The 27,902-nt window shown below is 30.3% G+C and overlaps 1 protein-coding gene across 1 annotated transcript; it reads right to left on the bottom strand.

Moving 5' to 3' along the window:
- Positions 1-328: 328 nt before the first annotated feature.
- LOC122503237 lies at positions 329-7,629 on the bottom strand. Its single transcript, XM_043613711.1, has 5 exons — positions 7,427-7,629; positions 5,624-5,827; positions 3,251-3,576; positions 663-807; positions 329-494 (listed from the first exon to the last, which is right to left on the bottom strand). The coding sequence occupies exons 1-3, from the start codon at positions 7,442-7,444 to the stop codon at positions 3,397-3,399; spliced, it is 402 nt and encodes a 133-aa protein (XP_043469646.1). The 5' UTR covers positions 7,445-7,629; the 3' UTR covers positions 329-494; positions 663-807; positions 3,251-3,396.
- Between the last annotated feature and the right edge of the window lie 20,273 nt (positions 7,630-27,902).

Genomic DNA, 27,902 nt, shown 5'->3' with positions numbered 1-27,902 from the left:
TGCATGTGAGATAAAAAACGATTTTATGAGTGGGAAAGGAGGATAGATCATGATAAAAGATGAAACAGGATTATAATGAAAAGTAGGATAAGGGGGCCAACAAAATTTGGAAGAAGCGGCGACGGCGGTGATATTTTTTTGTAATGTAAAGAAGGGAGTAGGGATATCTTTTTATATAGAAACATATTTTTTAAATTTTTATAGATTTATTAATTGTATTTTATAGACAATATAATTTTGATGACAATATCATTATGGTGACAAAATTAAAACTGATTTTTTAAAAGAAGGTTTAAAAAAATGATACATGTTGGATATATAACATAACAAAGAAATGCAATAAATTGTAGGAAACTATTAACACATATACTTTTATACTTTTTGTTTATAAACAATAATTATAATTTAAAAACCATTGAAAACACTATGAACACCATTCCTGATGAATAAACTTTTAAATGTTAGCGCAGTCTTCTAGAAAGATGTTTAGATATCTGTCAAGAAATGTTTAAACTTTTGTGAGATATATTTCTAGAAAAGAAAGATAAAATTTTTTGACAAAAAAATTAAGAAATGTGTTTGCAATAGATTATCTTTCCAACACATTTTCCAATTTTAAGCAAAAGGTATATTTCGAGTGTGTCAAGTTATTGTACACCTACCCTCCATGTTGAAATTCTTGAGTGGCATTAAATATAATTCTGTTGCGATTTCTATCTTTTCTGCTCATTGGGACACCAAGAAACTTTCCATTCTTTAAATCAACCAATCTTATTTCCTCAAGAGCAATTGTTTTTTCCAATAAAACTATAAAAAAATATTAATCATTTTCATATTTATAATTAAGAAAAATATTCTTAAATAATAAAAATTACAATATACTATTTTTAGTAACCTCCAATGTTACAGACATTTCTTTAAAATAATGTTTCATATATATATACTACTCTATAATCTAAAATAATGAACAAAAGTAATAGGATTTGAATGAATTAAAGATAAAAGACCTACACTGAAAAATTTTTTTAGTAAATTTTACTACTTTTCTTAATTCAATAAGTCACCAAAGATATTATTTAACTTATGTCTTATATTATGATTCATTTCATTCAAATCTGTCCACGAAATCATATTTGCCCAAAAGTAGTAAATTATTTGAACAATTTCAACCTATGATTTTATGAATAAACAGGTTTATATTTTGTACCAGAAGTATGTTTCCTATATAGGTCTTTTTGTGTGTTCTTATCGATTCCAGTGTCAAAAATATATTTTGATTGAACTAAAATTAAATATGGCGGTTTTAATGTCAAATAACACAAAAACATTTTTATTTATATAAATTTCAAGATTTTGAAGCAAATATTGGTGTCAAATATGAAGTAAAATTTGAAAGTCTTGATAACTATTTTTCAAATCACTAAAATGTTATGAATTCGTCTAAATTTTGTTACTCGGAAGTTCTCAAAGTCGCTGATTACAAATTTGATATTAGCTTTTAAAAATTAAAATTGGTGAATCTGATATGGCGGACGAAAAAATTAAAAACTTGAGTCAATTGGATGAAATAGTGTCATTCGGGGATTTTTGGAATCGCTGAATTTCTTTTTCAGAATCAAGAATAGTGGATCTAATATGACGTGCAAAAATTTAAAAATTCTGCCAATTGTTAGAAACTTTTGTTTAAATTAAATAAATAAATTTACTTAAATCTTATCGGCAGCTGATTACAAATTTAATATTCGTTATCATAAATTCAAGAGTATTGACAGATACAATATGCAATATGGTACATGTCCAGTGTAGACAAATTAAACGAATAAGAGAAGAGTTAATAATGATTAGAGTATTATGTAACAATATTTACAAAGAACTTTTACAATTACCACAAAAACATTTTTACAATATCTATCTTCTATATATATATAAAATCAGACTTTTGTTTGTACATTGCTCAGATCTTTAAATTTCGCACATAATTATTCGTTTTGAGCATCAAGGATTCCAAATATACCAATAAAAAATTTGGTGTATGTATGTATGTATGTCACAGAATCTTTGTTCGCGCATCACATAGAAACGGCTGAACCCTTTGAAACCAGATTTGGCAGAATGTTAGACCTTGAGCCAAGGAAGGTTTATAAATTTACAGATTTAAAAAATATTAATTAGAACGGGAGATATTCAATTTTTTTAAATAATTAAAAAATCAAAATTTTCAAATTTAAATTTTTTTAAAAACTGCTTTTAAACTTTCTATAATTCAGTATAACATGTTTTTTAGTTAAATTTTAGCATAATTTTTCCAAAAATACTGTCCTATAACGAAGATGTAAGTATAAAAATGATTTCAAAAAATCGCAAATTTCCAAATTTTAGATTTTTTTAATGAATTGCTTTTAAACTATCTGCAATTAAGTATTACATGTTATTATTTAGTCACATTTTAGCATAATTTTGTAAAAAATAGTGTGCTATAAGTAAGATTTAAGTATAAAAATGTTTTCAAAAAATTTTAAAAATTACAAATTTTCAAAGTTTACATTTTTTAATAAATTGTTTTTAAACTTGTGTCTACCAATTGCGCGGGTAAACCGAGAAATAGCCGGGAATTTAATTTGACTAGGAAAAACCGGGAACTTTCTTACCTAATTAAAAAAGTTTTATTCAATTAATTTATTCTTAAAAACTGCTTTTTACATTAATTTTTATTGATGTAATATTTATGTATACAGACCCGAGTTAAAATTTAGGCTCTACTTTCAGCTCAAACATATAGATTTTATTTAGGTTTATGACAGTCGTAACGTAGGGTCTAATTGCGATACAATTATTTCGAATTAGACTCTACTTTGACTCCAAAAGCTGGTGTAAATTTAGGATTAATTTTCAATACATTAATTGCAGACAAACGTATAAAGTACTACAAGTTGACAAATACTGTTCTTGAATAACAAATTTGATAGAAAAAAATCTGTCATTGATTCAAATAGTAATATTTTCCTAAAGAAATAGTTAATGGTAACTAATTATTAGTTTTTCCCAGTAAAATTTCATTCTCGGCTATTTCCTAGTTGCTAAACACCCTATCAAATATATTAGCAGAAACTAATAGTTTCTGTTTAGATCCGGCAGCTAGTACGTTTATATAATTTTGTTTTTCATCAAAATTTTATAACATAAAGTATCCTTAAAAAAATAAGTGGAAATTATGTTTGCATTAATAATAATATAAAAAATCTAAACACACCTATAAACTTCCAAATTCCTGGATGCAAGCCCCCTAATTTTTCCTTTAATCGGCTGTTCAAAGATTCACAGAGATTATTTGTTCGGTGAGGTCGGTCACCAATACAAAGAATTTCTTTTCTTCGTCCCCAATAAGCTACTAAATACCTAAGGAATTTGAACATTTTTTTTGTGGAATCTTCTATCATATTCATTCACTTTATTCTTCAGTACTTTGATGCCTCTAAAATAATGACCAGAAGGCGCCAAAGCAAGACAACACGCCATGTTTAAGAATAATTTATCGGCATCTCGCAGACCTAAATTTTTCCATTTCTTCTTAATAGCCTATAAAAACATGGAATCACAATTGAGGCTCCGGATCTTAATCTTAATACTTACAGCATTGATTTTAAATGGTGAAAGTGCTCTTTTAAGATCCAGAGCATTAATTATGCTTAATGACCAATACAAATGTTGTGCACAACGTTTTTTTGTATTCTACGTATATATAATCAATGACGAGTACGAATTTAAAAAAATATATAAACATGAATTTATAGATTTTTGACATGACTCTGACCTATGGAATCCTTGTTAATTGAAAAAATGTTGATAATATTTAAGACTAAACTTGCAGCAACACTAGAGTTAACGAATATAGGGTAAGTGCGGGTATAGTCGGACAGTACTAGTAGTCGGACACTTTCGTGTTTTTTGGCAAATAAATAATAATGCATTGTGATAATTACTTTAAAAAGTATACAAAACGAATGTGTGAAGTTTATATTTTATTAAAATAGTGTTATTTTCGAAAATAATTAAACAAGAAATATTTTATTTAATGTTTTAAAAATCATGGTGTCCGACTATAGATACAACCATTTTCGAGTAGCGCGATGAGTGGCACAAAGTTTTGTTGATAATTAATCATAAATATTAAAACGTATAGGGTTTAAATATTATATTAATAACTTCTAATATGCTTTAATTCCATTTTCCAGCAGATAGCAATTAAAAAATGATCTTTTTCTTTTTATAAATTCAAAATATCTGACAGATGTCCGACTATAGAAACAAGGGGAAAAAGTGTCCGACTACTAAAGCATTCGTAATTTTTTATTAAAATGTTTATATTTTATTAAATAATCAACTATTTGTAACAAATTTATATGATTTTTAATCCTGAAGAACTCCTTTAATTAATAATGTGCTTATAAACACAGTAGATATTTGCTTTTTCAAGAAAAAAAACATAATTTAAGACTGTATCCTTAAGTGTCCGACTACTAGTGCATTTACCCTACACGGAGAGACCGATATTACTAATTTTTGTATAAAATCACACTAGAATTTACTATTTTCACATTGCAACCACCGGAAATAAGGGAACTTTTTGTATTTTTTACTATTTTCTACACTAAGTCACTAATTCCGACAAATGTTCACCAAATTAGCAAAGTATCTTACTATTTCGTCCAATAGTTCCAAACAACTGTAGTAAACTCAGAAGTATTGTGTACGTAAAATTACTACAGTCGTTTGTAAATGCAGAAAGAAAGAGTGAAAGAAAAAATACGGATTTTTGTCGCCGGTTTCCCGTCAATTCTTGACTAATGGAGGTAAACTGGAAGGATTTTTACATACACAGACACACACATTATATATTTGTTGGATAAATATTTGAAGACACACACATGTATATTTCACTTATATGTATAGACGCGGTTAATTAATACACTAATACACAACTGCACGCACGACAACGAATTTCACTGAAAGCATACATCTTTGTTTCCTTATATATTGAATGATGAAAATTTACAGCACTTACGAGAAAGCAGTTTACTTTTAACAACTTATTATAAGACATAGTTCTTGGGACAGGAATAAATGCAAAATTTATTAATTTATAATGGTCAATTTCTGAGATAACGAACGACCTACGTTTCACTTTATATTTAATTATTGTAGATAATATCCAAATTTATTTTACATACGCGAAACATAGTCACTGTCAATGGTCGGATGGCATCGGCTCATTTACGGAGATTGACGAAGTTATCAACCAATAGAAATACAGGCGCCATATGACTGCACTCGCTAGCCACACTTGCTCACCAAAAATTACTACAGTGCAGTGGATAGTAGGTTTTAGTGGAAAATGTTTTCATTTGCCAGATTCTGTAGTACATTATGCTAAAAGTCCCCTTATTTCCGGTCATTGCAACCATTTTTAGTAATTTTTACAAATGTGGGTCTCTCCGTGTAAAAGTGGAAAAAATCCAGTTGTCAAAATAGAAAATGATATTCATAAATGTTTAACTGAGATTAGATTGGATAAAGGAATTATAAAGTGCTATTGACATTAGGAGCCCTAAGGTAATAATATTACCTTTTTGGAATGAAACCAACACCCATGGACTTTGCAATTTGGAAATAATCTTTTAATGCTCAACTTTATTGCATCTTCAAAATCAACCATAACGTGTTTTAAACCATATTTTAAATTCGGACAGAGCATTTGCAGTTTTCTTAAAACAGCAGTATACAAAGCTGCAGTTCTCTTCGTCATTAATATAAATACTGCCCCAACACTCTGCAAAGAAATCATATAATAAGAAAGTTAAAAGAAAAGCTGATTCTTAATTAATCCATTAACACCCATGTGAATAGCAAAGCAAATATAGAAAAAATTTAAATTTGGATCTCAAGTGCAAAATGCCGAGACTATAGAAAAACGGTCCATCGTTAGTCCAATAATGTCTACCGAGAAATTTCAATAGTGGCTCAGAGTTACTGCCAATTCCTAACGGCTCCACTTAAAACTTTTTTTTACTGGGATAAGATGTTTTCTAAAGCATCTTACTGATATTTAAAATGTTTTATACGTTTTAGCAGTGATGAAGATATTTCTTCCATCTTACTTAGATACTATATCTATATCATATACTATAGAAGAGAACGGGGCGAGGCAGCCAAGCCGGCACATTTTGGTTTGCGAGGCAGTTATTTAAATAGGTTTTTTCAATTTTAATATCGCGTTAGAAAGTTTGTCTTTTTGGCTAAAAAATTGCCATAGAACATTTTGACGTAGGTTGCACTTAAAAATTTCTCGAAAACTACACTGAAAAACTGTTGGTAGAGATGTTCGCTTTATTTTTGGGCGAGTTACTCTCCTTTTTAGGCGAGCAACTCTCCTTTTTGATAGAGCTGCTGATCTTTTTGTCAAGCAGCCGCTCGCCAGCGCCATTGGTAGTCAAGTTTAGGAGAGCAACTCGCCTAATTTTGATAGAGCTGTGAGTTTAAAGTCAAATAGCGCTGCACAACAGTCAATAGCGTAACTGCTCTACCAACAGTTTTTCAGTGTAATAAACTTTTTTTAGCGTTCTTGGTCTTGTTTCAATCTCTATTCAATGCAGAATCTAAATTAATTAATGGAATTGTGATATAAATTTTTCCAAAAAAATTTGAAACTGTGAAAGTCGGATAAAAAAATGTTGAAAAACACATTGACACTTTTTCAACAAAAAAAGTTTTTTTAAATTAAATAATTATGTAATTAAAAAGCTTTTTTAAATTTTAGTATATCTATTAAATGAACATATTTTACATTGACCTTTTTGACACTTTAATATTCATGATAATTTTTTGAATTTTTTTAATCCTACTTTTACAGTTTCAAATTTTTTTGGAAAAATTTATTTCACAATACCAGTTAATAATTCAGATTCTACATTAAATAGAGATTAAAACAAGACCAAGAGCGCTAATCAAAGTTAATTAGTTTTCGAGAAATTAAAAAATTACGAAAAGCATGCAAAATCCAGTATTTTTTCTGTATCTGACAGAATAGTCAACGAAAATTCTTCGATCGGGTGTCAGTCTTTTCATAATTTCATTAGCTTTCAGGAAAAAAATACGAAAAATTTTTGTCATTCTTATTTTCTACGTTTTAAGCATTTTTCCACTCATGAAAAAAGGGGCGTCCTGATAATCACGGACGGTAGTGTAAACAAACTACATTATTTAGAAATAAGAAGCAATTGGCTGCCTCACCCTGTTCAACTCTACTACCAAAGTTTATATTATATAAATCATGAAATTTCTGATTCAAATATTTATTTTTTTCTATAATTTGTTTTTTGTTCGCATGGGGACTAATGGGGTTATTATAAAAAATTATGTTTAATTATACCTTGTCATTCACGCGCATTATAATAGTATATAATTGACAAATTCTTGCAATCTTTGGGGTAACCTTTTAATCAAAAAGAAATAATTAAATTATTTTAAATAGAATAATTGTAACAGTTTATAATAGTAAGTTTTGCATATGATTATTAAAATTCGCAACATTTTTAATTTAATATTTTCTGTTATTTAAAAAAAAGAAGGGTGCGAACTTTTTGAGACAGTGCCAACGGCAAGAGTTGTCACCCACATATTTACCCTGATTTTTTCTTAATTTTACTGACGTATGACAACCTGGATATAATACACGGGAAAAATTAATCACTGAAAGTTTCCTCGACTTTGTAGAAAGACTCTCGGATATTACCAGTTATCGAAGAAATAGACTACATTTGAAAAAAATTTAAAAAAGTGTTCTAAACTTTTCGCGGCAGTCGAAGAAAATAAAAACTCTATGCGCGCGTTGCTCGATTCCGCGACAGTTGAAGAAAATTGCGAACCTGAATTTACTCTACAGTGTTCTAAGGTTTCATCTACATTCGCGGAAAATGAAAAATAAAAAAATTTTCAATTTCTCCTTCTTCCTACATGTACATATAACTACACATGAACATATTTGTTTAGACCAATCAACCTACCACAAACCTATATAGTACTAACACTTTAATACGCACTATTACGTTGCATTTTTGCTGTTTCGCACGTTATGAATCTACTTTCTCATTGTCCTGATATATTAAACGGAACATTTATTTTTCGCGTGCTAGAAAAGGTGCCACATTTTGTAAATTAATAATCTCAAATATTTTTTCTCGACAATTTTAAAAATTTTTCATATAGTTTTGAGATTTAAGCTTCAGTTAATTAACTCAATTAAAATTTTCATTACAATATGCACTACCGTCGGGAATTAACGGTACGGCTGCACACGCACGGCCCCCTGATACTTTTTTAACAAGCCTTAGATTTTTTTCAAGTAACTACAAAAAACGGAAATATGATTTCGAAATCTAGTGTTTTTGAAGTGACGCCACAACTTCTTTTAGAAAAAGCACAATAAAGCCAAAATGATATACATTACTATAATTTGATACCTTAACCCTACCATACCAACGGCAAGTAATTCAATTCATTCGTTTAGTCAGTAAAGCCAGTGCACTACATTACCCCCCTCTACTCTAATGGTACATAACTGAAAATTTTAATAATTTATACAAAGATTGCAGCAATTAACAAATTTGACAAAAAAATTTAAAAAATAAAATTTTTTTGGAAATTTTTTCAACCCCTCCACATTTTTTAAAAATTGTAGAAAAACTTTGAAACTTACATAAGTGTGATCATTCAATTCTCATCTTTAACCCCTTGGCTGGCAACGAGATTTCCACTGTTTGGGCCAAAAGTGTGTTGAAAAAATTTTTAATGGATTTTTATGAAACTTGGTACCCTAAGGTTTCTGGGGTCGCTGATTACGAATCTGACATCAGTTTTTCGAAATTCAAAATGGCGGATCCAAGATGGCGGAAATTTTTTCAAAATTCGTCGAATTTGCTTGAAACTTGTTACTCGGGGGTTTTAAGGGTCGCTGATTACGAATCTAACATTAATTTTCCAAAATTCAAAATGGCGGATCCAATATGGCGGACAACGAAATAAAAAATTGATCAGATTGGCTTCAAACTGAATACTTGGGGATTTTCAGGGTCGCTGCTTACGAATCTGAAATCAGTTTTTCAAAATTCAAAATATCTGGTTCAATATGGCGGAAAATTTTTCAAAATTTATTGAATTTGTTTGAAACTGGTTAATCTGACATCAGTATGATAATTTTTGGTGAAAATAAATTTCGTTAAATACCCTGAAAAACTAATGTCAGATTCGTAATCAGCGACCCTAAAAACCCCCGAGTATTCAGTTTCAAGCCATTATAATTAATTTTTTATTTTGTCGTCGGCCATATTGGATCCGCCATTTTGAATTTTGGAAAACTAATGTTAGATTCATAATCAGCGACCCTTAAAACCGCCGAGTAACAAGTTTCAAGCAAATTCGACGAATTTTGAAAAAATTTCCGCCATCTTGGATCCGCCATTTTGAATTTCGAAAAACTGATGTCAGATTCGTAATCAGCGACCCCAAAAACCCCCAAGTACTACCTTTTAAGTCAATCTGATCAATTTTTTATTTTGTTGTCCGCCATATTGGATCCGCCATTTTGAATTTTGAAAAACGAATGTCATATTCGTAATCAGCGACCTCGAAAACCTCCGAGTAACCGGTTTCAGGAACATTTAAGAAGTTTTTAATCACTTTTTTTAAGTTGCGCATATATGCGTCATGAACCACTTTTGGCCAGTTTAGTTTTGCGCATATATATGCGTCAGCGACAGTCAACGGGTTAAAGATGAGACTTGAATGTTCACACCTATATAAGTTTCAAATTTTTTCTACAATTTTTAAAAAATGTGTAGGGGTTAAAAAAATTTCCAAAAAAATTTTATTTTAAAAATTTGTTTGTCAAATTTGTCTATTGCTGCAATCTTTGTATAAATTATTAAAATGTTTAGTTATGTATCATTAATCGTAGAATTTAATAATCTTTCGAACGGTATATTTGTTAAGTTTCTGACATTTGTATTTACAAAAATATCGTGATTTAAAGATTAGTATGTTTTTGGGCCGTGCGCGTGCAGCCGTACCGATAATTCCCGACGGTAGTATATTTTTCAAGTTAAATTTTTAAAACCGTTCACGGATTTGTTAACTTCTGTTACAATCACATTTTGATGAATGAAACTAAAGTTTCCAACATTTACGTCAACGAAATGAGATAAAAACTTCAATTTTTAAATAATAATTGACTTTTCCTCACCGATCGGATAAAGAATCATGTAGAATGTAATGAAAAGAACAATTATGTTATTTTTATCAGAAAATATTTGTATCTTGACCTTTAAAAAAATTCTTTTCTCATTTTGCGTCAACGAAAATGTTACTGACCTCAGTTTTATTATTTTGAGAAATTTTTTAATGGAATATTTAATATGACTTATGATGACAAGAATGACCTGAAGTATCATGCAACGCATCGTACCGAGCGAGCGTGGTTAGGTTATCGGTTTACGAATATTAGGGTCGTACGTTCAACTCCCAACGTGTGGGGTTTTTTTTCTCTGTTAGTATACAGGAATTAAGTAGGGGAGAGGGCCCTAATAGTGCAGGAGCTAGCGACCAAAACAACTATCTCATTTCATACCGGCTGAAAATTTGAATATAGAGTACTGAAGACATGTAAATAACAGAAACCCACGTCTGGCAGGCCGGTGCTGGGGCAGGGGGGCGAATTGATGAAAAATAATGTAAAATTTTCTCATTTCATACCGATTAAAACCTTCATAACTCGAAAGTTTACACCTACACGAGTGTAAAAATGTGCGTCTGGCAGTTCTGGGGTGGGGCAAAGTACGTCGTGCAAAGACGTGATGTGATTAATTACATAAAAAATCATAAAATTTAATCTCATTTCATACCGATTAAAACCATGAAATATCGAAAGTTTACATTTAAACAAATGTAAAAATCTACATCTTTGAAGGGCTGCCAGACGTACTTTGCCCCACCCCACGACATCCAGACGTGTATTTTTACACTTGACTGAATGTAAACTTTCGATTTCTAAAGGTTTTAATCAGTATGAAATGAGAAAAAAATTTTCGATTTTTTACGTATTTAACTATTTGCCAGGCGAACTTTGCCCCACCCCGGAACTGCCAGACGTACATTTTTACACTCGTATAGATGTAAACTTTCGAGTTATGAAGGTTTTAATCAGTATGAAATGAGAAAAATTTACATTATTTTTCACCGCTTGACCTATTTGCCGCATCTTCGAAGGGCTGCCAGACGTACTTTGCCCCACCCCACGACATCCAGACGTGTATTTTTACACTTGACTGAATGTAAACTTTCGATTTCTAAAGGTTTTAATCAGTATGAAATGAGAAAAAAATTTCGATTTTTTACGTATTTAACTATTTGCCAGGCGAACTTTGCCCCACCCCGGAACTGCCAGACGTACATTTTTACACTCGTATAGATGTAAACTTTCGAGTTATGAAGGTTTTAATCAGTATGAAATGAGAAAAATTTACATTATTTTTCACCGCTTGACCTATTTGCCGCATCTTTGAAGGGCTGCCAGACGTACTTTGCCCCACCCCACGACATCCAGACGTGTATTTTTACACTTGACTGAATGTAAACTTTCGATTTCTAAAGGTTTTAATCAGTATGAAATGAGAAAAAAATTTTCGATTTTTTACGTATTTAACTATTAGCCAGGCGAACTTTGCCCCACCCCGGAACTACCAGACGTACATTTTTACACTCGTATAGATGTAAACTTTCGAGTTATGAAGGTTTTAATCAGTATGAAATGAGAAAAATTTACATTATTTTTCACCGCTTGACCTATTTGCCGCATCTTTGAAGGGCTGCCAGACGTACTTTGCCCTACCCCAGAACTGCCAGACGCACATTTTTACACTTGTTTGAATGTAAACTTTTGATTTCTAAAGGTTTTAATCGGTATGAAATCAGAAAAAATTTTCGATTCTTTTACGTGTTTAACCCTTTGCCAGACGTACTTTGCCCCACCCCAGAACTGCCAGACGCACATTTTTACACTCGTGTGGGTGTAAACTTTCGAGTTATGAAGGTTTTAATCGATATGAAATGAGAAAATTGTACATTATTTTTCACCTATTCGGACCCCCGCCGCCACCCCCCACCCCAGCATCGGCCTGCCAGACGTGGGTTTCTGTTATTTACATGTCTTCAGTAATCTATACCCAAATTTTCAGCCGGTATGAAATGAGATAGTTGTTTTGGTCGCTAGCTCCCGGACTGTAAGGTCGTCACCCATCTTTTGAACGACTGTAGATTTCAAATGAAATTATATATAAAGGTCAATAATACGGCGTTTGAAACTTTATCTTATTACCTATCTTCCTATCATAAAGTTTATTTCATTTCATTAATTAAAAAAAAGGTTATGGCACTTTTTAAAAAAAGTTTAAAATTCGACTTTTAAAAAAGTGTCCCCAAGGTGGTCACCATATAAAAATCCACTAAAAAAGTTATAAAAGAATGTATTATTAAGTTGTTTATTTAATATTAATTGTTTTTCAGGATCACAGAAACATATTACATATATTAATAAATTATTATAATATATATAGATAATAATGAATACTTTATAACAATTTTATAATTTATGATCACAGAAAACAAGTTATATAATTAGAAAAAGTTAAATTATTAGATAAAATGTAAATTATTATTTAGAAAATCAACTGTAAAATACAAATTTAGTCAGAAATATCTCATTGTGAACAAGTGTACCAAGAACCGCGCATATTGGCACATTTTAAATGTACTTCTCTATTACATTCGTTGCAAGCAATCGAATTGAATTTCGTAAGTTTTTTCAGCATATCTTTTAAACAGATAATGCAAAAATTATTATCTTCATCTGAAGTTTCTTCTTTTACTGCTGAGTTAGAGTTTCTCAAAGATGTTCGCATTCGTTTAGGCAAAAGTGACTGCTTTTGTTTTTTCGAACCTTCTTTAACGTTTTTTTGTTTGATAATTTTAAACTTTTATCTTCACGCTTGCGTTTATTATTATTATTCATCATAAAACTTAAAAATTGATAAAATTCACATTCACAGTGATAAATGTTGATAAATATAGCGTATAAACACATTTTCATAAAAAATCAAAAATGAAAATTTTTTAAACGTTAATGAAAAAATTTTTTAAAGCACAAAATTAATTAGGTATATTCATTTGGAATATTATTATACGATATATAAAGATAATTATAACGATTTTTACTAATTTAAAATGGTTAATTTCGATGATTTTAACACCCTGAGAAAAAAATTTCTCGATCATTTAAAAACAGAAATTTTACGACGTTCACGTTAAAAAGAGACTCATACGACTATTTACCTAAAACCTTTACTAAAATCTTTGTCTTCTCAAATAGTAACAATAACAAAAAACATTCGAAGATACTAACTAATATACAAAAATTTTCTTGGGGTGACCACCTTGGGGCCCTCTCCCCTATTATAAATTACATGATAGCAAAAGTAGGTAAAACAAAGATGAAATAATAAATCTCAATAATAATAAATAAGAATAAATAATTTTTTTAAATAGTTAATTAAACTGTTCCTATTATTATTGGGCCTAACTAGATTCTCTAGGTAGAACCAGGCTAGAAGAGCGTGACGTTTCAACATAGAGCCTATAAGGATAAACAAGCTAGGGCCAAGTTAATAAAGGGAAATCTAGGTAGAACATATAAAGGGCCATCAGAAATTTTCCACACGGGAGTAAATAATATTAATAATAATTCAAAGTCTTGTTAATCAATTCTCATAAATAGTACATTGCAAACGTTACAATAAACAGTGTTATTTAGCGTTTTAATTTTTGCACACCACTTTCCTCAACTCGTCAAAGAAACTTCCTACCAAAGTGTTACAATATTTCAGCAACTTTTTTCCGCTACTAAGTTTCTAAAAAAATCTTCGACCATTTTCGAAAATTGCTGTGAAAATCGAAGAGTATTTACAAAGCTCCGTAATTATTTCTTTGTATCCGAGAGTCTTCGATTAGTCGCTTAAAATATCAGCGATTAATTTTATCCGTAAATGTAAAACAAAAAGACTCAATCCTCTAATTCAATTTACTTTGAAAGTCCCATCCATATATACTTCTTCCTGCTCATTTAATGTCCTTATCAATTCTGCGCTAGAAAATATTATTGCACGTTCTCTGCCAGCTTTAACCAATCCTTGATAAATATGATTTAATTTATTATTTTTGCTAATACTTTCGGACAATTCATCCAAATTATCAAAGTGCTTGTATCCCGCCTTTTTCCGATGTCGAATCATTATTTGCTTCATACGTCGCCATTCTAATGACACTGGCTTCTCATTCCTAATAAATCTATAAAATTGCAAAAAGCATGTTAATTTCCAAGTTTTAAGTACAAAAATATAGGCTCTCAAGTGCGAAATTCCAACACTGCAAAACGGTCCAACATTGATTCAGGTAGTGTTTTCCCAGAAATGATAAAAGTTATTGAGTTTACTAAGTAATAAATACGTTTATTTTGTATTTACAGTAAGATTTTGGAAACAAAAACCAAAATTCTCAAACTATGGGTATATAAGAAACACAATTATTTCTTCCGAATTGTTAAAGTGTGTTGTCAAAACGTAAGTTTTTCGTAATTTCTTTTGTTTTTATCACCTAATTTGGTTTTTAGTGTTCAAAGATGGTTCGAAATTGTAAAAGAGTGTTGGTACCGACAAGTCGCAAAAAACGACTAGTGATTCCATCATCGACCTCTACTATGATACCAGCAACATTTAAAACACACATTCTCTCTTTTAGTTTTGTTTTTACATTTGTTTTATACTCTGTGTTTGCTTTCGAGCAATAAAAAATAACTTCTTTAATTTAAAATACGTTTTCTAATGGTTTTTACCGCCTTGTTCCTAATAGCCCCATTTTATAATTTCGAAAAAATGCGTCTTTTTCTTTTTCTTTTGTTTAAAATTCTAGCTTTGATCAAGGCAATTATTTAACCCTTCAATGTTCTTGCCAAGATCAAGAAAAGAAACAAAAAATTAAGGCAATATTTTAATACACAAAAAAGTTGCAAGACTTTAAAATTAAAATCTGTTCCTAATAGCCCCAGTTTACGGTACTAAAGTATTAAAATGAAATATTAAAACTAGTAAAAATATGGTTAAAAATACAAAGTGCTTATGATATAATATAAAATGCTTTTATAGAAAGAAATTTTCGAGTCTTCAATGTTTAATGTCAAGTTTGGAAAAAATGGTGACAAAATCGGTTAGTGGCATTTTATTCTTCTTCATTTAGAGCTTCAAAAATCATAAAGACGAAAATCTTACATGATCCTTTTTTCAAGTTATTATTAAATTTGTAATATTCTTATAATATCTATTTGACGTTTCACTATCATTCAATATCATTCAACTAGATGCATCTTGACAGTCTTACTGTATTCTATTTTTGACCATTTTTAACCCCTCCCTCCCCCTATGTCACACTTCGTCACAAATCTTGAACCCCCCCTCCCCCCTACGTCACGTCACACACGTACATTTTATATTATATAATTTTTAATATAATTTATTATATAATTATATAATTTTTCGAATTATGCAAGCAAATCTTTAATATAGAATATTTAGAAAAATTTCGGTGTTTTGTGGATAATTTTTCAGTTATTTTTAACTAATTCAGAAGCAAAAAGTCAGTCACTACTGATTGTCAGTTAAAACCATGATTTTTAACTGATTCAAATTAAGAGAATATATTATTTATCATATTACAAATAATATACCAATAGATGTTAAACACACTGAGAAAACTGGATATTAAAAATCTTAATATACTAGATATTAAGAAAAGATGCTAATGCATATCATCCAGATGTTATGGTTTAATATCTCAGATGTTAAAAAGTATAATCTGTAAATGTGAGGTTATGTTTGAACAAGTCTTTTTCCAATAACTTAGATATTAAATTTGAACATCTAAGAAGTTTACATAGTTCACTGTTACAGATATTGACCATTAATATCTAGATAATAAGGCTTAATATCTATTTTTCTCAGTACAGATACATAATAGATATATAATTTCTTATAATCTTTGAATTTAAAAGATTGTGACTTAACACATGAGTTCACCCCCCCTCCCCCATGTCACACTTAGTCACAATTCTCAGACCCCTTCCCTCCCCCTAGCCGCGTGACGTATTATGTGTACGGCCCCTAACTTCAAAAGGATTTTAATTGAAATGAATTTAATTAAAAATTTCAAAGAACTGAGATTTTTGAAAAATGTTTAATAATTCAAATTCTCCTGAAATTAGATAAATTTTTAAACATATTGTATTTGATTAATTACTAAAAATAATTTATCTGTGAAAGAATTTTAGTTAAAACATTATAAACAATTGAGTGTTGGAGAAGTTACAGATTATTGTAGAAATTTAATTATTTTCAAAATTTCAATTATCTTTATAAATAATAAAATCGTTCTCTGAAATTCAATTATTTTACAAATTTTTAACAAGATTCTTGTCAAAATTCCAATTATTTTAAAAAATTTTCTTTAATTCAATGATTTTCATTATCTAGGGGAGTATAGTCGAGGTTGGACCACTGTCTAGGTAGGCCATTCGCGTTTTTTTTCAAGTTCACTAGCGCCACCTACGCGCATGCTTGTCGAAGCTTGTCTTAGTGGAACCTAACTTTTTTTCAATTACATTTTCGGAAAATCGAAAATTGTGTTTTCTGTGACGTCGGTACAAAAAAAGCTTAAAAAAAGTTTTGTGCGTCATGTGAAAAACCAGTAATAAAAGATTTTAAAAAATGGAATCGTTAAGGCAAGCATGCAGAAATTTTGTGGGACTCATGGTTGGAAGCAAATCACAGTAAAAAATCGAATCCCGAAACGTATTTCTTTATGGTTACAACAATTCGGAAATGTTACTTTCTGTCAAGGTCGGCCACTTTGTGTTTAAAATGCGCAAAGATGAGCACGAGCTACTTCATTTGCAAAAACTACAATTCTGAATAACTCATAATATAATTGATAATCTTATTAATATTTTTATTTAATTTGATTAATATTTCAGTGCAAATTTTTTTTTTTTATTTATATTAATTTTTTTATATTGTTTATTTTTATTATTTCACTAAGTTACAAGCTGTAAACAATAAAGAATCAATTTTCCGTAACTCCAAACATGTTATTTTATTTTTTAACGATTAATGCAGTCTTTTCAGTGCCCCGTTAAAGAATAGACTGTCTTTGTGGCTCAACACTAGAACCCATCAATTTTTCTACACGGGATGGTGTACACTTGTATTGAATTAGTAATGTTAATTACCATCAATTACTGAATTATTATTGTAGTACACCCAATTCTTTAGTTGTTTGTCATTTAATGTATACATATTATTTTGGGATACAATAAATTAAAATGCCGAATTATAAATTCGTCTTTTTACTCTAATAAAATCCAATAATTCAAATGTACAGGATTGAAATGCCACTAGCCGATTTCGTCACCCGAGTCAAAATTTAGACCCTCTTTTAGTTATCCAAAAACCTCTTTTTAACCTCTTTTAAGCCTCTTTAAACTTCTAAATCCTCTTTTCAACCTAAAAACTGCAGAAATGGATTTTTCCACACTATTAGGGATTCAAAAGAGGTTGAAAAGAGAAATAAGGAGGCTTAAAAGAGGTCTGAAAAAAGATTTTTTAAAATATTTCGAAAACTAAAATTTGAATTTTTTCACAGTACACTCGACTCTCGGATCTTTTGCATTCAGTTCTTTTACACTCTCGCTTCTTTTGCAATTTTTCTCCCGCACCTTTTAACTTTTATATTAAATAAATAAATGACTATCAAATTGTCAAAACATTTATTTTGCGATAACTTTGGTTATCTAAAGTAAATTAGAACAGCTCCTCCAATATGTAATTAAAATTATATTAAAATTTTAATTATTATAAATGTAAATATTAAAACTAAAACATAAATACTGTCATTAATTTACATATTTGGTTATACATATTGCTTTGTTTTGCATTACCATGGCACTTGTTTTGGTAAAATGTATGAGAGGATTTGGTCCCGTAAGTGCAAAAGATCCGAGAGTCGAGTGTATTATATTTTAATTGCCCTATAGAAGATGCAAATAATAGTTTTTGAATGATATGAATTAATCTATTAGCATAGATAGAAATTTTAAAAAAATAAATTTCCAACAAATTTGAAATACTCTTTTCAACTTCTGAAACATCGGAATGTGGATTTTTCCGCATCATTTTCAGGTTCAAAAGAGGTTTAAAAAAAGAGGGTCTAAATTTTGACTCGGGCACCATTTTCGCAAAACCTAAATTTACTTGAAGCCAACTATGGAGTGGTAGTGAGTCAATTTAATGGAATCCCAATGAGAAATTAAAGATCTGACTGATGTCTAAGAGGTCTCCAAAAAGACCCATTTAGACGTCGGTTAGACCTGTCATTTCTCTCTTGGATAGAAATTTCTACTAATTTGTTGTACTTTCTCATTCTTTTGAATGCGCGTTTCATATTTTTGTTAGGAGAATTCAGAATAATAGATTTTTCTGAAATTTTTATGGTTCCCGTGGAATACAGCTCCGAGGTAAATTCACATATTAAGAAGAATACAACTTTTGAATTATTTTCAGTTTTCCGTTTCTTACCAGGCTTAAAACTTCAACTTTGCAACTAAAGATTAAGAAGGTTGCAGTCAAGTTAATTGCAACTTTCAGGAAATTTTTGGTGCTGTGTGGAACATTAATAACTCAAGTTTTCTATTTTGGATGAAAGACAATAATGGCACGAAGTTTAGACCAGTAATGCGTTTAATTTAAGGAAATAAGCAGTATAAATATTACACTGTAAAAAGAAAGGTAGTAATTTAGTACCAAAATTGGTACTAAATCGTAATTTGGTTCTATTTTAGTACCGAAATCAGCTCTAATTTAGAACCTTTTTTTATAGTGTATAAACTAATTGATTAATTAGTTAAAAAATATTATTATCTTTATTATTTTTCAAATTTTGACAATTCTGAAAGAGTAATTTTCAGCCAATATGGTCCAATAATGGCTGCAGGTTGTCCGCAGACGTTCGACCATGTTTAATACCACAACAATCGGGCCAATATTATCTGCCAAGACGCAATGCCATCTTTGTCAATACTGGATCAGTGTTGGACCATGTTGATTTTCGCACTTGAGGTTATTTTTAATCAATTTAGTTTTAAGATGCAAAAGGATTAAGTTTTTTCTTTAAGTAGCCATTATACTCCTTAGACCGACCAGTGGTTGTGTACATAGCGACTATGGACAGTGTTTTAAAATATGCAATTCAATACTCATAGTGTCAAAAATTATTTTTTGAGATTTATTTTATTATATTTATTTTTGCAAAAAACATTTTTCGAGTCTGAGCATGGACCCTGATTTCAGGGACCTCTCAGAAAAAGGTATACATAGTTTCCCCGAAAAGTTTCCACGTTTTTGAGTATATTCAGAAACGTGCAAAGGTTTCTCTAATTTTGATTGAATAGAAAAATTCCAAAAAATTGGAAGTTTTGGAATCTCTCTATAGGGATAGCCAATCAAAATTAGAGAAACATCTGCACGTTTTTGCAGGGAAAAAAAGTTCACGAAACACTCGTAAACTAGTACATCATTTTTGGATGGGACACAAAATTTCAAAAGTTTCATTCACTTTTGATTAGAAATGACGAACTTTGACGAAAAAATGAAACAAAGTTAATGAATTACAGTAGGATCTTTCAATAGTGCAGTTCTGAACAGTGCAGTCATTAGTGAGTTGAGTAGTCAAGGGATTTCGGGAGGCAAAGGGAAAGGGAATCTGTGATGTCAAATACGGTTCCGTCGCTCATTTGATTATATACTATCATTTAGTGGTGCCCGGTATTTAGTAGTGGGAGACTCTTAATTTTCTTGACACGGACCTAAATGTTTTAGTTTTTGCTTGCTTCGAACAGTGCACAATATTCCCAACAACTGCACTATTGAAAGATCCTACTGTATTGACGAACTGTGTAAAAGAAAAGTAGTTCGTCAAAAGTTAAGGAATAAGTTCACGAAAAAAATTGTGAACTGTTATCGCGACTTTCAGTAGTATGCGCATTAAATATGGATGATTAAGCATTCATTGACTGTAAAAATGACTAGGGGAAAGGTGTACGAGTGTTTTACCTAAGGGTTAAAACCAATTATTGAAAGAAAAATCAACATAATCGAGTATTTTTACGCACTACTAAATAATTAATCTATCTAACTATTCTCATTTGAAATAAATGCAGCCAATTAATATTTTACTACAGTAGGATCTTTGAATAGTGCATTCGTCGGGAATATTGTGCACTGTTCGAAGCAAGCAAAAACTAAAACATTTAGATCCGTGTCAAGAAAATTAACAAAATAGATGTAGATGTCAACTTTTTATTTTAGATAAGTTAGTTTTCATAATAAAAACATATAAGAAGCAAGAAAAATTGAATTCTTTATTAACACTAGATAATTTAATTTGAATTTTATTACTTGTAACTTAACCTACAAGATTTGTTAGTCCAAAGTAACAATCAGATCACTTAATTGTAGGTATACTGAAGCTATCAGTTCAAAAAACGTTGAATTTCAGCTTCTACAACAATAGTTACCTAAACACAAAGTTAAGCTTTCCTTAGATCAAAATTATGAAATTTTTATTTTTTCCAATAAAATTTTTTTAATGACGCGTGTTGTCCTGACAGTTTGACCGATTCATATGTATATCATTGGCAACGTATTACCGTATTTGCCTAAAAGATTGCTCTAATAGGCTCTACAAAATTCAAAAGAATCATTTTAATAATGGTTTCCCAGCTGAAAAATCTTGCACAAGATCGTGTACACGATCTTGCACAAGATCATGTACAGGAACATTGACCCGAACCTACACAAGATCAGCAAGTGAACTTGTGCAAGGAATTGGAACAAAGAACATGAACAAGAACGTGTACAAGAACATGCACGTGTACATTCTTGAGTGGCTTTTGAGTTTGAGAACATCTAGGCGAACATGCACCTGTTCATGCACATGTTCGTGTGTGTATAACTTTGACTGGTTCATGTTCATGTGCATGATCATTCAAATACTTTAAAGGCTGCGCAGTAGTTTTCTAAGTGTTTTACAGCTGCGCAGTAGTTTTTTGCAACTTCAGTCAGAGACACCTTTTGATTATAACTAGAAATTTTCTTTAAATTTTCTTAAATTTTAAACCTGAAATCAACGATTTTTTAATACACACACGAACATGTGCATGAACAGGTGCATGTTCGCCTAGATGTTCTCTATTGAAATATACAAAATAATTTAATATTATTTAACTATATATGTAGTAATGTAGATATTCATATATGTGCCACGTGCACCTTCTTAACTTTGTTTATATGATATCGATACGGCCCAGCTCATGTAGTGGTGTGGACCATAGTGTATTTGACACTATCTTTTTTAGTCCCTTGCCGGCTCTCGATTTGTAAAGACGTATTTCTTCTTAAATACATTTTGACTTTAATATTATATTTGATTTTACTTTACTTTAACCGAACTGCTTCCTTCTTTTAATTAAATTCCAATAGGTTATGGGCCGAGGCACATAATAAGTGACTATAAGTGCTTTTGGGTGTTTTAGTGATTTAAGTGACAATTATAGTTTTAGTGCATTTTAGTGTAAAGCAACTCTAGTGACAATGAGTGCGGATATAATAAAAACAAAACGAAATATCAAACTGTTTGACGGTGAAAAATACAGCATTTGGAAATTTCGTGTTCGTGCACTAATAGCCGAAGAAGATGCGTTACAGGTTCTGGATAATGAAAAACCTAACGATGTATCTGAGGAATGGCAAAAACGAGAGCGTATCGCAAAAGGTTCAATTATTCAACATCTTAGTGATTCCATGATTGGATTCGCAACTGAGCAAGATACCGCTCGTCAGATTTTCAAAAAACTAGACGAGATTTATGAAAGAAAGAGCTTGGCTACACAACTGGCAGTTGAAAAGAAACTACTAAGTTTCAAATACAAAGGGGACTCATCACTGGCAAAACATTTTGTCGAATTCGATGAAATGATCGTCGAATTGTTGGCTGCAGGAGCAATTTTAAATGAGACCAGCAAAATCGCAAGATTACTACTCACACTTCCGAATTCTTACGATTCTGTAGTCACTGCGATCCAAACACTTTCAGACTAAAATTTATCACTCGCCTTCGTGAAAATTCGACTTCTTGATTACGAAATAAAATTAAGAAATGAAAGTGGAGATACTAGCGGAAAGGTCCTACAGGCAGTAACTCAACAGGTGGATAAAAACCGAAAACATTCATCAAACGGAAATCAAAGAAAATGGAAGAATTCAAAATCTTTCAAAGGTAAACCAAACTATCATCGAGAGCCGAATCAAAAACATTCAAACGCAAAACATAACAGTAATAATAATTATAACAACAAAAAATGCGACCATTGTGGAAGAAGAAACCACGAGAAGAAAAATTGCTACTATTACAAGCGAAATTCTCAACAGCAAGAAGAACGTCCGCGAACTATACAAACAGTACATATAAATGAAAATGATACAAGTTTCGCGTTTGTGAGTGATACCGAGAACACTATAAATGTGAAGTTTTTACTGTATTTGAAGATTTCGTTGCAAAATGCGAAACACATTTTAATCTGAAAATTGCTCATTTATATTGCGATAATGGGAGGGAATATTTATCGAATGAGTTCAAATCGTTCTGCGTCAATAAGGGTATACAGTATCATTTAACTGTACCACATACTCCACAACAGAATTCTGTTGCGGAGCGCCTAAACAGGTCCTTGACAGAAAAAGGCCGTGCTTTAATACACGGAGCAGATTTAGGTAAAGAATTATGGGGGGAAGCAATACTCACAGCAGCGTATTTGCTCAACTTAACCCCCACAAAAGCCATAACTGACAACAAAACACCTTATGAACTTTGGCACAATAAATTGCCAAAATTAAATCATTTAAAGGTTTTTGGTTGTACAGTCTATGTTCATAATAAAACGATGAAAACTAAGTTTGATAAAAAATCATTCAAAGGTATTCTCGTAGGTTATGAACAAAGTGGCTATAAAATTCTAAATGTGGAAACAAATAAATTTATCACCGCTCGTGATGTAGTTTTCGATGAAGTTAATTATAAAACTTCACGACCACCCTTATATAACAAAGAGATTACTGAATTAGAAAATCTCGACGCAAAAAGAACGAAAACTGATCCTACTTTAGAAATCAGTAATAAAGAAGTAAGTAATATTAACAAATCAGTCATAGAAACAGATAAAGTTAATAAGCCTTCAAACTCTAACGTAAACTCACAAACCGACTTAAACCCAAACATACTGAGACGGAGTTCACGAATTAGGGACTTGACTCCTATTTCATACAAAGAAACAGATAATGTTACAGAAAGCATTTACACGTGCGCTCAGTCCGTTGTTTGTAACGCTCCCAAAATATATAGTGAGATAAAAGATCGCGATGACAGACTCAAGTGGGAGATGGCAATGAAGGAAGAAATTGAATCTCTTTTACTAAATAATACTTGGACTCTAGTGCCTTGTCCAGATGGTAAAAATATTGTTGACTGCAGGTGGACATTTGTTTTAAAACATGATGGTCATGGAAATCCATCAAAATATAAAGCAAGGGTAGTAGCGAAAGGTTTCAGTCAACAATATTTATTAGATTATGATGAAACTTTCGCACCAGTCGCGAGAATAACAACTTTTAGAATATTAATTGCTATAGCCAATCAATATAATTTGTTAATCCATCAAATGGATGTTAAAACAGCTTTTCCTCAAGAATGTACACGTGCATGTTCTTGTACACGTTCTTGTTCATGTTCTTTGTTCCAATTCCTTGCACAAGTTCACTTGCTGATCTTGTGTAGGTTCGGGTCAATGTTCCTGTACATGATCTTGTGCAAGATCGTGTACACGATCTTGTGCAAGATTTTTCAGCTGGGTTACGGTACAGCACCAGCACTGTCCAGTACTGCGACACTACCAAGCCAGTTGTTAATTTTTCATTGGTTACTGTAACTTTTAAGAGCCGTTCATAAGTTACGTAACATACTTTTTACATAATTTAAACCTCTTTTCTAGTCCTTGAAAGAAATGTTATATATATATTATTTTTATTGTTCGTAAAAATATTTAGACCCCTCCAAAATCTCACCTAATTTATAGATGGCCCCTTAATTTATCATTTTAAAAAGTCTATTTTAAGAAGAAAACAATTAATTACGGCTAGGTGCTAATTCTCGGACATCTTAACTGGATCAACCAATGCCCAGCAAGAAGGCCGGAATTGGATGGAATTAAAGTTATCTCACGTTCGTACATGGAGGTGAAAAATTTTAATTCTTTTTAATACCTGATTTTTCCACTTTTTCTAGTTCAACGGAGTAGGATAAATCGCCAACAAAATGAATTCCACTTAATTCTAAAATTTAAAAGCTATTATCAGTCGTAAATTTGTTTTCTGTTAAAAAGAATAGAATAGAATTAAAAGTTTAAATAATTTTCTATTTAATTTAATTTAATTAATTTCTTTTAATTTTAAAATAAATAAGACATAAAATAAATAAAAAAATTATTATAGAAATAGGTTAGTAACAAATATAATAATAACAAACTCTTTCTAGGCAAACAAAAAATTAACCAATCAAAATGGTTACTGGAAAAAACGATGAAAAGAGAAAAGAGATAAATGGTTTTGTTCAAGGTGATTTCAGTCAGATTTGTAACAAGTTGTAATGTGTTTGTTTTTTCAACCGGCTTTACGTGCATATATAATATGGTGCAAATTAAAACTTTGTAATGTTTTAATAAATAAGAAGATTACAATTATGTTGTTGTCAATAAAAGTGATTAATAATCAGTTCAAGTTCTTAATGTTTTTGAGATGCATGTCATTCGAACCTTTGTAGGTTAGAATGACACGCATCTCTCACGTAATTTGAATTTTCTGAATTGCAGTAATTCTCTTTCAAATTTTAGGTTAGGTGTCCTTCATTTATAAATCTCTTATTTAACCTATTATATTTTTCTTTATTACAGTAAATGATTTATTAATTTCAATGTAAAATACTTTTTATTATTATTTTTAAAATATTTATTGAAAAAGAATTATATATATTATTTATATTCAATACGCAAAAGTTTTAATTCCATTTTACGTTTTGCTTGAACGGAATAAAAAGGTATTCAACTTGGCTGTTATCTATTCCGTACGTAGACTTACGAAGTATTGGAAAAATCAGGTATTAAATGGAATTCATTTTTTTAATTCCAATCAATTCCAGCCTTCTTGCCGGGTGGTCGGTTCATTCTGCTTATTGACAGTCATTGAGATTTGCAAAATTATGGACATATCTCTGAAACCTTTAACTTTCATGTCCCTCGCAAATATTTCAATAATTTCAATAACTTTTTTCTTTATTTTTCTTGGAAATATTAAAGCTTGATAAGATAAATCAGTACACTGAGAAAACTGGATAGTCAAACTTAGAGGGTTAGGTTTTGCGTGTTAAGCCTGATTCTCTGGATAGTTAACTTTTCCCTCCGAGTGAGTCAAATTAATCATCGGAGTGTCTATTTATCCCTCCGAGATGGTTACGAAAAACTTAACCTCAAATATAGTCTGTTTGGCCCTCCAGATAGTTAGTTGAATACTCCAGTTTTCTCCGTGTATCTAATTGTGCCTAACCATACTTTCGGATGGGTTAAATGATATAACTTTGTAATGAATAAGAATTACTATTTCTAAGACGCACCTTTTTAAAGTTAATTAAACAGCGTGAACACTTTTCCGTAAAAAAATTAAAAATTTGTTAATTGTGAAAAAAGTTATAAGCTTTTAAAAGTTGTCCCAAACTTTTAACCAATTTGATCGTAATCGATATATTCATTTTTCACTAATAAGACAAATGGCACATCAAAATGACTTACGGGAAATAAAAGTTCAAATTATTAGAATTATTTTGAGACATAATAAATTTAAGTGTCTTCAAAAAACTGTTGTAATTTGAATAACAGAAAACACTGTAATCGACCAAAAGTTTTTAGAAAATAAATTCTTAAGTATAAAGTTGTCGATTCTCACTTTTTTATAGAAACTGTTAATAAACAAAACTAAAGGTTAAGTTTCAATGTTTATTTACATTTTTTTACACAGAATAAATGATCAAAAAAAAATTAATTCTGAAAAAATAAGATATAAGAAAAAAAAAATGAATAGAAATTGGTGTTAAATTAAAATAAAATGTATCTGGAAATTGAAAGGTAAACTTTATAGATTATAATTTCATATTTTTACAATTCAATTTAATTAAAATCTATTTTTAGAATAAAAACCATTTTAATTTTTTAATAATTCAAAAAAGAAAAGTAATGTTAATGACTAGTAATAATATAATAAATATAAAAGTAATAAATTATATAATATAATTATCATTATAAATTATAACCCCTGAGTTAATTACTTTCAATTGTTTTCGATTCTAAAAAACAAACACCTGTTAAATACTTTGTTGTTGTACGTTAACAATAATTCACAATTTTAAATAGTTTATAACTTATTGAAAACGAATCATTTTATCTGTCCACTTGCATAGTTTGAAAGTTTATTTCTTAAAGTTTATGTATACAGAGTTTCAATACTGTGCTAAAAAAATTAACAAATTTTTTCTCATTAAAAAGTTAAAGGTTCTAGAGTTATGGCCTTATAGGAATAAAATATAAATTAGAAAAATAAAATTTTAATTTCAACCCACATAACTTGGAGCTTATAGATACTATTCGATTTTAATATACAATATAGTTGAATCCAACAGCATTGTCTCTAGACGAATGCAATAACCTTTTTTATTTAAAAAAAACAAAAAAGTAAACTAGGTCATATACACCGTTTACCATCGATTTGTTTTAATTATTTAAAGCTATTTACTTACTTCAGACAAACTGTGTCATATATGTTTCTCAATGTTGTTGTCATCGTTAAACACCGCTTTTTCATTTCCTTTTTTGCAGCATTATTATTTTCGGCATACTGGTCCGGAGAACATATATGAGGTTTTGTAATAGTATAAACACCATTTACTTTTTTCAAAATACCTTTACAGCCTCCTCGACTTCTATTTGTTCGATGACAACATCTATAGAAAATTATTCTTTTCAATATTTTTATGTTAATTAAGGTATATAACTTGCTCTTATACTTCAAGCAATCGATTTTATTTAAAAATTCTTAAAATTTTGAGTAAATGTTCCTTTATGCAAGTCTTCTGCTTGGTAAACATTTTAAAACCCTTCATCGCTAGGAAATTGAGATATTTCCCGAGTCAAAATTTAGACCCTTTTTTAGTTCTCCAAAAACCTCTTTTTAACCTCTTTTAAGCCTCTTTAACACTTCTAAACCCTCTTTTGATCCAGAAAACTGCTGAAATGGATTTTTCTGCACTATTAGAGGTTGTAAAGAAGTTGAAAAGAGAAGTAAGAAGGCTAAAAAATAGGTCCGAAAAAAGATTTTTAAAAATATTTCGAAAACTAAAATTGGAATTTTTTTCAGAGTTATATTTTAATTGCCCTATAGAAGATGCAAATAATAGTTTTTGAATGATTTCAATAAATCTATTAGCATACCCGTCTAGAAAAAGCCCCCATGAAGCCCACACGACGTGAGGGCCCCCGGCGGGGG

This window comes from Leptopilina heterotoma, unplaced genomic scaffold, assembly GCF_015476425.1.
Source record: "Leptopilina heterotoma isolate Lh14 unplaced genomic scaffold, ASM1547642v1 Lhet_251, whole genome shotgun sequence".
Lineage (NCBI taxonomy): Eukaryota > Metazoa > Arthropoda > Insecta > Hymenoptera > Figitidae > Leptopilina > Leptopilina heterotoma.
The sequence above is the reverse complement of the archived record's forward strand: the minus strand, read 5'-3'. Positions and strand labels throughout refer to the sequence as shown.